This window comes from Pygocentrus nattereri, chromosome 8 (genome assembly GCF_015220715.1).
Source record: "Pygocentrus nattereri isolate fPygNat1 chromosome 8, fPygNat1.pri, whole genome shotgun sequence".
In the NCBI taxonomy this organism is placed as follows: Eukaryota; Metazoa; Chordata; class Actinopteri; order Characiformes; family Serrasalmidae; genus Pygocentrus; species Pygocentrus nattereri.
The window spans coordinates 17940983-17954193 of record NC_051218.1 but is presented as its reverse complement, the minus strand read 5'-3'; the positions used below and the strand labels follow the sequence as shown (position 1 = coordinate 17954193).

The window sequence follows — 13211 nt, the reverse complement described above, 5'->3', positions numbered from 1 at the left end:
TTAACAGCAAGGTGGTGGTGGTGTTACAGTGCGGGCAGGTATGTCTAGTCAATACAGACCTGCCCTAAACTTTGTGAATGGTACAGGGACAAGCCCATACTACTTGAATAACATCATTAATCCAGTCATTGTGCCTCTGCATGAACAACACAGGCCTAATTTCATCTTCATGGTTGAGAATGCTCCAGGTCATTGAGGTCGCAGCATTAGGGAATGTCTGCTGGAGACTGGGGTACCTCAAATGGAGTGGCCTGCACTTTCTCCAGACCTGAATCCCATAGAAAACCTATGGGATCAGCTGAGTCGCCGTGTAGAGATGCGTAACTCTGTACCCCAGAACCTCAATGACCTGAGGGCTGACCTTCAAAAAGAGTGGGATGCCATCCCTCAGCAGACAATAAGTTGACTTGTGAACAGCATGAGACATCATTGTCAAGCTGTAAATGATGCTCAAGGGCACATGACAAGTTATTGAGACACTGACATTTGTTGTTGCGGTATACCCACCACTGTTCTTGGCTTTTGTTTCAATAAATTGTTTGAGATGAGGAAATCACCATTGCATGCTTCTACTTAAATGGCCTACTTTCATGATATAATATCACTGAAGCATGAACTTACAGTTTCCATAAATTTCACCCGAAAGCCAAATATCCTTAACTTTTGTGAGTAGTGTATGTATATATACATATATATACATATATATATATATATATATATATATATATATATATATATATATATAAACACACAAATGTATATATATATATATCAAGAAAAAAAAGAAAAGAAAAATGTAGGATATGGTCCCTTTAAATCCCCATAGGAATCTGAGCACTGAGGGGAAAGTGCCACCTCAACACCCCTGATGTCTAAAAACTGCACGCCATCGACTCATGCTGTCATGACTTGCCAAGTGAATGTCTGAAAGTGTGAAGCTTTCTTGTCCATATTCATTGTGTAGCTGCCAGGAAATAGCTTGTGAATGACATAAATGAGACAGTTTGCCAGGATTGCATATTAGTACTACTCGCCACATACCCTATAAGCCTATATATCTTTAACCTAATGTAGATTCTGAAGAAGGGGGTAGTAATAAGAGGAACTGTGCATGTTTTTTGTCTGCACACGTAAGGAACATGAGGGACAGGGGAGAAAGGAAACACACTGCACCTTTAATGAATCCTCTAGAGATGAGGGGAGCATGAAGGGTGACACTCTGTCACTCAGGGGTGTCAGAAGAGTGGGAGAAACAATACATTCCACAGGGATTCTCTTCAAATCCTTATTAGGACCGAATACACAGTACACAACAGACACACAGAAGCTACTCCATGTATTTATATAATTTACATCATAGAGCATACAACTCATCCTACTGTTCCAAATACATGCTAATATCTCAGTCTTTTCTGTTCTGAGTGATTACATTCTGCTAGTGTGTGTTAAATCTCCTTTTGAACTTAATCTCTAAATTCCACTTAATCTCTCAATCCAGAGTTCCTTTTGAAGTCAACTTGCTTGGGGGGTTCACTTATATGGTGCACACCTGAGTCCCGATGGCAGTGTGCATCATAGATTTATCTTAGATTTTCATAGAATTCTGCAAGTACTAAAACTCTGCGAGTACTAAAGTCTTCTCTTGTTTCACTGTTCAGATAAAAACAAAAGCATTAAATTCCCTCAAATGGCAAGCGGAAAATCAGGAAGTTTTTCTCCGTAGTATCTAGGTAGATATAAATAAGGGAACTCTCCCTCTTTATTAGGACTTCAAGAGTAGAAGAGAAGTCCTAATGCCTTAGAGTAACCATCAGCATAATTACAAAGAGACAGAGGAATCAAATGTCTGTTAATCTAGAATGGACATAAAAAATGTTCATATGAATCAACATTAGCTTAGAGCATACAAACTGCAAGAATCCTATAGGGATGCTAGGAGAAATTAGCATTATACAAGTGGATTTTCTTTTACAGTTTTGACATTTATTAAAGGCATAGCTGTAGTACTCACCATTTTCCACTGGAAATCAGTGATTTTACATGTTGGATAATTAAAGCTAGCTGCATCTTCAGATGTAAAGCTAAAACTGCATCTAACTGACAAAACAGTGGATGTTTATAAGGACATTTCATCTTATTCAAGGTTGTTTCTTCTTAGTGGACAACGTGCCAATATGTCAGTTTCTCAAATTTGTAATATACATATTTACTCTAGACTAGGGATCTGGGGATCGTCAGAGTTAAGTCATCGGGAGCAATATGCTCCTGGTATGGTCTCCCAGGGCGAACAGGTGTGGAGTGAAGAGCCAGACAAACGCGATCCAAACCACTCCATGTACGATATGCACAAAAAATCTTGTACCCTGCCTGGGAAAGGGTCACCGGGACCTACCCCTGGAGCCAGGCCTGGGGGCAGTGTTCCATGGCGAGCGCCTGGTGGCCAGGCAGCCCACGTAACCCAGCTGGGCTCAGCCCGAAAAGACAACGTGGGGAGGCCATGTGGGCCCACCACCCGCAAGGTCCAGCATGGCGGAGCGGTGAAGTGCTGTATGGGCAGTGGGGGCCCCTGCAGCAGAAACTGGATCTAGGTACATGGAATGTAATCTCACTGGGGGGAAAGAAGCCAGAACTTGTGCAGGAGGTTGAGAGGTAGCAACTAGATATAGTTGGGCTCACCTCCACCCACAGTGTCGGCTCTGGAACCAAACTCCTGGATAGGGGTTGGTCTGTCAAGAGGGTCACCTCAATGCGAATTAAAATTGCAGAGAAGAAAACTCTGACTGTTGTCTGTGCTTATGCACCAAAGACAACAGAGTATTCAACATTCTTGGACTGAGTGGGTGGGGTTCTGGAAAGGGTCTCGCCTACAGACTCCATAGTCTTACTGGGAGACTTCAATGCTCACGTTGGCAATGACTGAGAGACCTGGAGAGGCGTTATTGGGAAGAACAGCCTGCCCGATCTAAACCCAAATGGTGAATTGTTATTGGACTTCTGTGCCAGGCGTGGATTGTCCATAACGAACACCAAGTTCGAACACAAGGATGTTGATAAGTGTACATGGTACCAGAGCTCCTTGGGTGAAAGGTCAATGATCGATCGTTGTCGTTTCATCTGACTTAGGATCATATGTTCTGACTACTAAGGTGAAGAGAGGTGCTGAGCTGTCAACTGATCACCATCTGGTGGTGAGTTAGATCAGATAGCAGGGAAGACTGATGGTCAGACCCGGTAGGCACAAGCAGATAGTGAGGGTGTGCTGGGAACAACTGTCAGAGGCCCCTGTTCGGAACTCCCACCTCCGGGAAAGCTCTTCTCATGTCCCAGAGGGGGTAGGGGACATGGAGTCTGAATGGACCCTGTTCAAAACCTCTATTGTGGAAGCTGCCAGGCATAGCTGTGGCCAAAAGCTTGTGGGTGCCTGTCAGTGTGGTTACCCAAGAACCTCCTGGTGGACACCGGTGGTGAGGGAGGCCATCAAGCTTAAGAAAGAGGCCTTTAGGGACTGGTTGGTCCAAAGGACTCCCGATTCAGGAACCGACAGGCTAAAAAGGTGGCAGCTGCAATGGTGGCAGAAGCAAAATCCGAAACATGGGAGGAGTTTGGTGAGGCCATGGAACAAGACTTTCGTTCTGCCTTAAAGAGGTTCTGGACAATTGTCTGGTGACTCAGGAGCGATCAGGGTGGCTGCACCCAAGCTGTATTCGGCAAGGGTGGAGAAACTCTGACTTCAAATGAGGATATTGTCAGTCTGTGGCTAGGAGCACTTTGAGGAACTTCTTAATCTGGGAGATGTGCCTCCCTCACGGCAGTCAGGGCCAGAGGCTCCTGGGGTGTCAAGTTCCATTTCCCTGGTGGTCACTGAGGCAGTTGGTAAGCTCCTCAGTGGCAAGGCACCAGGAGGTGGGTGAAATTCATCCAGAGATGCTTAAGGCTCTGGATATTGTGGAGCTGTCAAGACTAACACACCTCTGCAATATTGCATGGACCTCAGGAACAGTACCCTTGGACTGGCAGACCGGGGTGGTGGTCCCTATTTTTAAAAAGGGGGACCAGAGGGTGTGTGCACTCTATCGGGGTATCACACTGCTCAGCCTCCCTGGGAAAGTCTATGCAAAGGTGCTGGAAAGGAGACTCCGACCGATAATTGAACCTCAGATTGAGGAGAAACAATGCGAATTCCGTCCTGGCTATGGAACAATGGACCAGCTTTTCACCCTCTCACAGATTGTTGAGGGGGCATGGGAGTTTGCCAGCCCAGTCTACATGTGTTTTGTGGACTTGGAGAAGGCTTATAACTGTGTTCCTCAAGATATCTTGTGGGAGTATGGAGTGCCAGGGCTACTACTCCGGGCCATCCAATCTCTGTACTCCCGGAGTGAGAGCTGTGTCCGTATACTCGGCATTAAGTCAGACTCTTTCAGTGTTAGCTTTGGACTCAGCCAGGGTTGCGCCCTGTTTCCACTCTTGTTCGTGATGTTCTTGGGGTCTTGTTCACAAGTAATGTGGTCACTGTACCGGACTGTAGTGGTGAAGAGGGAGCTGAGCCAAAGGGCAAAGCTCTCTGTTTACCGGTCGATCTACATGCCGACCCTCACTTATGGTCATGAGCTGTGGGTAATGATGGAAACAATGAGATCGCAAATACAAGCGGTGGAAATTAGCTTTCTTCATCTGGTGGCGGGATACATGCTATGTGATAGAGTGAGGAGCTCGGTCAGCTCCGCTGGAGGGATTATATCTCCAAGTTGGCCTGGGAGTGGCTTGGGGTCACAGGGAATGAGCTGGAGGAAGTTGCAGGGGATAGGGTCATCTGGGATTCTCTGCTCTCTCAACTGCTACCACGACCCTATCTGGACTAGCGGTCAACAATGATGATAATGACATATTTACTCACAATGATAGGTGAAAACCTAACATTCCACAGTCCTATCAAAACATAAAAGCTGTTTCACTGTATTGTTTGTATGTTCTCTGTCCTGAAGATAATATGGCACAAGTACATGAGCAGTGATTTCAGTATTTGAAATATATATAAAACATATTATACAGTGCTGTGCAAGTTTGCAACTAAAACTACATCAACCGTAATTCTTCCAGAGCCCACTTTTATACAAGTTTATCTAATGCCCCCTCACAGAACTGATTACACTTATTTGATGAGAGTTGCATTTATAGACTTACCTTTCCCACAAATCTCTCACCATACATTTGCATTAAGAAACATAACTGACTGTATTAAATCATGTCAATTTAATGTCTCCCACCACAGCTATGCAAATGAAAATTGCACAAAGAGTGATTTACAGTTAATCTTTGAACGATATTAGATTTGATAAAGAAATGAAACAATGGCTGTTACAGCAGCTTTTAAATTAAATGCTCAATCTCACAGTTCCTTGTGATGGTTTTACTGCAATGAAATCACACTCAATCACACCAGGTACCAACATCCATTCAGATGGATCTGTCATGAACCCCTGACCCAAGCAAGTTCAGCAAGTGGAAAATTTTACTTAATTCTCCTGTCTGTGCATACTTTCACCACTGCTGATATTTGAATATTAATAATTAATTGTTTGGTGGAGATGTTAGGAAAGACTCCAAAATAGAAAGCATTATTGTGCAGTATCTGCCAAGAGACACTGCAAAGGAGAAAAGCTTTTTGGAATACCAAGAATTATAGGGTTAAATGTTTTCCGCGGGTAAATAATTGCCATATTCTGTTTGCTTACTGCTAGTTTAACATTTACAAAAAATAAAGAAAATTCCCCCTCCCCCGCAACTTTAAACAAAGACACATCCCAGCAAAGTCCTCCTCATACACAGCCACTGTCAGATACTTCAGCAAATTCGGTTATGTCTGCATATGTTTAACTGAGAAAAACATTTGATAAGATAAGACATAATTATCTCATTTGGTTTTGTTCTAAAAAAAAATAAAATAAATAAAAAAAACTTAAAGACAAAAAATACAAATAATAAATATATAAACACCATTTTTTCCAAGTCTCCAACAAAGCTTCTTAAATGCTTAGTGACGCAGATGAATGCAGAAGAATACAAATAATCCAGCAGACAAAAGCTCCCCGCTCTCCTCAGCATGGGGCGCCTGGGCCACTTTGTTTACTGAACGTGAGGCGCAGCGCTGATGGGCAGAACTGCCACTAGCCGCCAGTCGCATGGGGCTGCAACAGAATAACGGGATAATTTCTTATCTGGCCAGAGTACAGACACCTATGCAAACAAACAGACGTGGCAGTGTGCAGGAATGACAGCTAAAAGACCTGCTGGTCCCTGTATCGTCAGCTGGGGGAAGCGACGGGGCGGCTCCTGCCCAGTACATCCACAAATAACGAGATAAACCTGCATAAACCTGAAACAAGGAGTCCACCTACAGACGGCAGTTTTAAAAGTTGTGTCAGAGTCCAACTGTTTTGACACATGTCTTTGTGTCCAACAGAATATATCACTGCTATTTTAAACAAACCTCATAGTATTGTTGTTTTTTTTAATGATTTGAAAACACCAGCCGCCCTTTTTTATTTTGTGAATCTTTCAGGAAAAATTGACTAATACAAATGGTTCAAAACCATTTTTAGTTTAAGTAAAGTTTAGTGAAAACTTCAAGAACCAAAACCAATTTGGGGCAGGCAACTGCAGAAAACAAGGATAAACACTGGTTTGGCCTTTCCTAGATGGAAATCGCTGATGTTTTCAGAATGATGCCAAAGTTGTTTGTTTTCTGCTGGACAGGTCATTTAGTCTACCAAATGCCTGACAGCCACAGCAAGTTCTACTACACGCTTGGAAAGAGAGGTGCGAGGGTGGAGTATTCGGTTGGTTGCAATGTGCAACCTCACCGCTAGACGCCACTAAATCTTACACATTGCTCCTTTAAGCGTTCCTAAAGGGTTCTAGAAAAAACATTACCTAAATGTAGTGTTCTACTAAAAACTTTTAATTGGTTTAGAAACTTTACATTTTGTGGAGGGTCTTTAAACTTTAATGATCACACTAATCAGCTCATTAACAATCTTGAAATGAGTTAAAGCAGGAAAAAAAGTTAAAGCATTAAAATGTGCAGAAAAGGGTTGGAAAACACTGCTTTAAAGAAACCAAAAGTGATTCTTCTATAGCATTGCTCCAAAGAATCCTGTTTGGCACCTTTATTTTTAAGAAACTTTTTATACAGTAACTACTTAGAATTATTCAAGTAACTATTAATATATAAGGTATTAAGTTAAGGAAGTGAGGAACTGCAGTTTAATAGTTTAAGTTACATCAACAGATGTTAAGAACATTTAGTTTTTGTCCTAATAAGTTACTTCTTCAGAGATAGAATGTCTTTTTAGGACACTAAAGATATGCAAAAGTCATGGCTCAGAGTCATTAAAGTGCAACATGGGGTCTTGGTGTAGAGTAGGGGCTGCAGACAGACAGGACACAGTTTGAGGCGAAGAGCAAAGCAGCAGGACCTGGGACAGCAGCGTCTGGGACAGTTGTGGTGGTGCCAATGCTAGGTAAGGACAGCTGACTCACTGGACAGGGAGGAATAGTGGGCTTTAATCAATCACTCAGTGGCTGGCAGCTCCAGAGAGAGGGCCAACAGAGCCTGTGCCCAGGCTGCTTAATTAGACAATCAACTGGACACAAGGCCTCATTACCAACCTCAACTCACCTTTCATTCTCATCATGCCAGAGGGCAAAAGAGCCAGAAATACACTCGGAGAAGAGCGCCATCGATAGAGAGATAAGAAAGAGAGTTTGTTTCATCGCTCGCTAGCGGTAACACACTCTTTAATTTGTTATTGACTTGTCTTTCCCCCTTAAAGCAAGCTGGAGCTGCTCCAGGGGCCATACTGTACAAAGGGCTCATTTTATCTGCCTGTTTTTGTTTATAGAGAAATGTATGTATCTGAGCCTGAATGCATTTTGATTGAAATCAGGCAGCATGTTGTAGAGATTTGACGATAGTGGAGTTTCTTTTGATTGAAATCAAGTGCAGGATAATGCTTTGCTGACAGGCAGAGGGAAAGAAGTCCTTTAAGGAGCTTAATAGAAAGAAAAAAAACCCATCAAAAATAGCAGATGGGGCTTTTATGTCTCACAAATTTCTGGTCAGGCACCCAATGGGGGATCTTCAGTAAAACCCATCTCTAGACCCCAATTCTGAAATGTTCAAATGATGTTTTTTTCTTTTTCTTTTTTTTTGGTCAAAAGCTACTGGTGGGCTTCAAAGCTGACTCCAGGCCATAGAGCGTGCAGGAAAACGAGAGATAATGGCTGGAAATTTCAACTTGATCCCATTCAGGCTTCATATGCCGAGGCCTCTATGAGTGACACCTGTCACTCAACATGACTGGTGGTGCTGACACATCCATAATGAGGCAAGAATGAGAGATGACAGAATGAGAGAAAGTGAGCTTTTTGCATCTCCATACACAGAGGGGGAAAAAAGCCAAGAAGAAAAGATGAGAGGGAGAGATAGAGCTTCCAGTGCCTTTGAAAAAGTAAGGAGAAAAGGCAGTTCATTCGCTTTCATTCTGAATATATTTCCTTTCTTCCTTGTGAGAAAACATCTACTCAAAGTGTATTTCCCTTCAGTGAGGTAGCTAATTTTAGACAATTAGTGCTGCTCTTGAACCAACTTACTAAAGCATTCTCTTTAGTATATACTGGATTACAGACATGCAAATAGATTGATCAGTTGATACAATTCAGAGCTCATAATGTAACAAAACAACTCCAATTACATGCTAGTAGAGCAAAAAGTCCTTTCATCTTTCTGCATCGTTTACTCTAGTTGAGTGGGTTCTTTCCACATCAAATACACAACACTGCATATATAGCATAATGAGAGAGAGCATTTCTGATACAAGTTTTTGTGAAAAATGTTCTGTTCAATGAGATTCTGCTCAGCACACCTTCTTCAGTGCAAGGCTTCTGTTCCAAAAGCTGGAAAGTGTGGCGGCCAGCACATCCGATGTCCTTGCGTTGTCCTGTGCCATAAAACCGAGAATAATGCTAACAAACCATGGCTGGGAGATTAGCGTGGCAATTAGCTGAGAAGCAATTATCAGCTGGCGAGATGAAAGCGACTTCTCTTCCAAGGTGTTTCTTTATGCGTTCAATAGCTGTTGAGGAGTTTGATAAATTGTCAGCACGAGTTTGTCTGATGTTGGAGTTCACAGCTGACAGATCTGTTGCGGGACTGCTACAGTTGTGTAGTTGCTAATTAGGCGGGTTTTTTTGTCTTTTCATTAACCTCGTTTGACACCTCCTGCAAACTATGCAGGGGTTTATGATGACACCGAATTAACGAGGAAGCGAAGAATTAGAGAACGTGCTGCAGAAGTACTGCCAGGGAAAACACCAGAGGGGGAAACGGAGGCAGCAGCCACAGAACTGAACAAAACAGATGCGTAGTGCGGGTAACATTTTACGAAAAAGAGCCTCAACATGTGCTACTTGATAAGAACGCCTTCTGTGAGGCAGCTTGACTCTTACTTGTATCTTAAAATGTCACATGCTGTTTGTCTGGCAGTGTCACTACAGTCAGCTCCACAATTGTTGGCACCCTTGGTAAAGATGTGTAAAAAAAAAAAGGTCATGAAAAGGAAGGAAAAATCTAACATTTAACTTAATTAAATACAGTATAACAACCTGTCAAAAAAGTATTTTAACAAAATAATCTCATAATTATCTTATAATTATTGACCCCTGTATTAAGTTGATCCCTGCATTTAGTTGATCCCTGTATTTAGTACTGTGCAACTACCCTTTGTCAACATAAATGCAACATGTTTAATGAGACTGGACAATACAGAGCAAGGAATCTGAAAGCACTCATCAATATAGAATCTACCCAGATCCTCCAGGCTCCCAAGTTCTCTCATTTGGACACTACTCCTGAGGTCACCCTAAAGGTTTTCAATGGGGTTTAGGTTGGGGACTGGGATGGCCATGTCAAAAGCTTGGCTCTGTGGTCACTGAACCATTTTTGCATGGAATTAGACCTCTGTTTGGGATAGCTGTCCTGCAGGAAAAATCAAACATGACCCAGCTTTGGCTTTTTAAGCAGAGACAGTCGGATTTTTATTCAAATCCAAATTTTATGCAATGTGTCTTATCAAGGTTCCCTGGCCTTTGATGGAAAAACAGTCCCAAAACACCACAGATAAAACAAACATAGAACAAACGCTTCTTCCAAGCAGGTTCACAACAGTTCTGGTTGTTTTAAACCTCTTAATTATTTCCCCAGCATTAAATATAGACTATATTTTATAGCGAATGTCTGACTTGAGAAGGTCAATACAGTTTTGCTTCATTTGTGTATCATCCAATGTTCCCCATATTGGGTATCAAGAAACTTGGCCTCTATTCCAGCTCATATTCCTACCCCAGTGAAACATGAAGTCACTGATGACTAAAAGAGTCTTTAAACACTCAGGTGGAAAAGAAATATGAAGGCAAACATGGTTAAGTACACAAATTTCTAGGTTTATAAATATAGATATGATTATTTGTTTTCTTAGATTAAATTTACTACAATTAAAGGTTACATTTATCTCATATTTTCAGTGTCATTGAGCTCATTAACCACAGACATTTTTCATGACCTTTTTAAAACATCTTGCTTATTTATCTTAATTATTAACCTTAACGCTGACTGTTTAAATGGTGGCGTGATGTTCAAGCAGCACTGTCATTAAAAGTAGTGATGCACATATGTGCAATATTGGATCAGAATCGGTACCAGCACTAATCCTATTAGGATCAGATATCTTTCAGATGAGACTTGCCCATACAATGCTCTGGATATCATTGGATATTGTTATTGTGATATGAGATTCCATGATAAATATATTGGTAAGAACTGCAATGACAGCACAGATCAAATTACATCATGTATACCATAGCAGAAAGACTTCACTATATTGGTGGCATTAACTGGCAGAAGCTTGAGCACTGTACCATGCACACCCACATTGGGCACAAGTAACTTAATCAATAAAAAATAATTACAGAATATACATATGCAGCTCACAAAATACTCAATCCTGAACTACACATTGTTCTCACACACAGTATTGTTTTCAGTGTGAAAGGCAAAATAAAAAAAAAAAATGTATTGAAGTTTGTATGCCTATATTAAAAAATGAATACATATTTGTTTTTAAGCCATTATAGAGAAAGCTGTTAAAGTAACGCTGACTGTTAGCATGACTGTTGTTTGCCTTATTAAACATCACATTTTATGTCAATAACGTACAGCCCTAATGACAAGGCCGCTGCTCTGCAGCACAGATGATGTTCAGACAGACACAGTTTATTTTATAGCTGAGAAACACACAGAATGAAAATTAAAGGACATTTTTGTATAAAATATCTTCAAAATCACACTGTAAGAGCCTTAAGCATTCACTCACACTTTCTCTTCTCTCCAAGTCATTTACTCACCCACCCCTTTACTTTTTCCTACCTGATTCATCATCAGACTTGTTGTCATTCTCAGAGTCAGTGAGGGTCAGTGCTGAGTTCTCACGGCTGGACAGGCCTGAGCTGCGGCGGGATTTGATGTCTCGGGCGCTCCACAGCTGCATGGCTCTCTCTGGAGAGATAGGGCCCTCAGGGTCAGAGTCTGCATCAGAGCCGGCACTCAGAGAGTAGCCATGTAGTAGCCCCAGATCTGGGCAGTAGGCATTCTGATGGGGGGCTGGCTCACAGATCCCCAACTCAGCCAGAGTGAAGTTCCCTAAGAGCACAGTGAAAGAGACAGAGTTTGAGACTGAGATAGAGTGAACTTTGATTATTCATTCCAGTGGCAGTAGATGGGCTGTCCTCACAGCACTTGGAGAGTGTCAGGGTGAACTAGAAATGCTTCTGCTTCAGACAAAAATGTGAGGAAACATTGTATTGTTTTAAACTTTTTCAAATTATGCTTGATTTTGTTACTTTTTAGTTAAGTCTGCTTCCTATTGATCAAAGTGCTTATTTAACAGACATTTTAAATGCTAGGCATCCACAAACTTTTAACAGACAGCGTACGACTGTTGCTTTTAAAGAGCAGGTGTTGCTTTGAGAATAGGATGTGGCCAAAGTTGTGCAAAACCACTTAAACTTAAAACCACCTAAACTAAGACCTGTTTACTGGTAGATGTACTGTAGTATATTTACTTAGTTTACCGCAGTAATTTCATTCTTATTCCAAAATGTGAACATCAGTATTCTTGATAAATATATTATCTTATCTGGCTCAATGAACAAGTTATCCCACTCCTCCCACGCCTAATGCTACAGAATGCTACTCGACATTCTGTCTCTGTTCCAATAACAACTCTCTCAGTTCCAATAACAACCGCTTTCTTTTCATTTGATACAGTAGGTTATCTGTGAACACATAATCCATTCTCAGTCACATAAACAGACAGCTCTATTCCGACCCTAAGGCAAGGAATTCAACAAAGCTTTACAATGTCTACTGAAACAATATTCTTCCAGATGTTCCAGACTGTGCTAGAAAACTGATTTTGACAGTATCTGCTATAGTCTTGCTCCTCCATGTGCACTGTATATCCATTGTCACTAAGCTCCCTTCCTCTCTGACAAACAGGCAGGATGTCATCTGGCCTGTAGACAAGGTAAGGGAGAGGAGACAGATGTATGTATGTGAGAAGACACAAAAAGTGCTTTCATGCAGTGGCAATTTGCACTCACCATGGGACTGAAATTAACATTAGTTTCTGCAGTTAACCATGTAATCTGCACACAGGGCAGCTTTCTTGTTATGCTATGCTTATGAGGATCTTTTTTTTACTCTTAGATGTAACTTATCACTAATAATAACCAAAACATGTCATAAATGGCATGAATTCTTCTAAACTGCCATCCAACGATGTAATGTCTAATTATGTTTGTAAGTAGAAATTAAGATAATGTATTATTTATTATTTACTCTTTAAATTTGGTGAAATTTTATTGTGTACACAGTCTTCTTCTGTGATGAAAAAATGTCTTTAGTGCTTCTGCCCTGTTTTTTGTAATGTACTGACATCGAAACAAACAGTGCAGACTCAAACCTCTCCATAACAGGTGTAAATAAATGTAAATATAAGTCCTTATATTTATTAATAAGTGACATCACACTTAAACAGTATAGTAAAAGGACTATTAAACCCACAGTGAAACAGCATAGCTGTTAACAAATT

At 41.3% G+C, this 13211-nt stretch overlaps 1 protein-coding gene across 2 annotated transcripts in view; it reads right to left on the bottom strand.

Annotated features, from left to right (window-relative positions):
- Nucleotides 1-13211, bottom strand: part of tenm2 (teneurin transmembrane protein 2) — a 384812-nt gene that overhangs the window by 277133 nt on the left and 94468 nt on the right. For both annotated transcript variants that reach the window (XM_037540529.1, XM_037540530.1), the window contains exon 3: nt 11486-11758. In XM_037540529.1, the coding sequence (XP_037396426.1) occupies nt 11486-11758 (273 nt within the window). The remainder of the gene's footprint in view (nt 1-11485; nt 11759-13211) is intronic.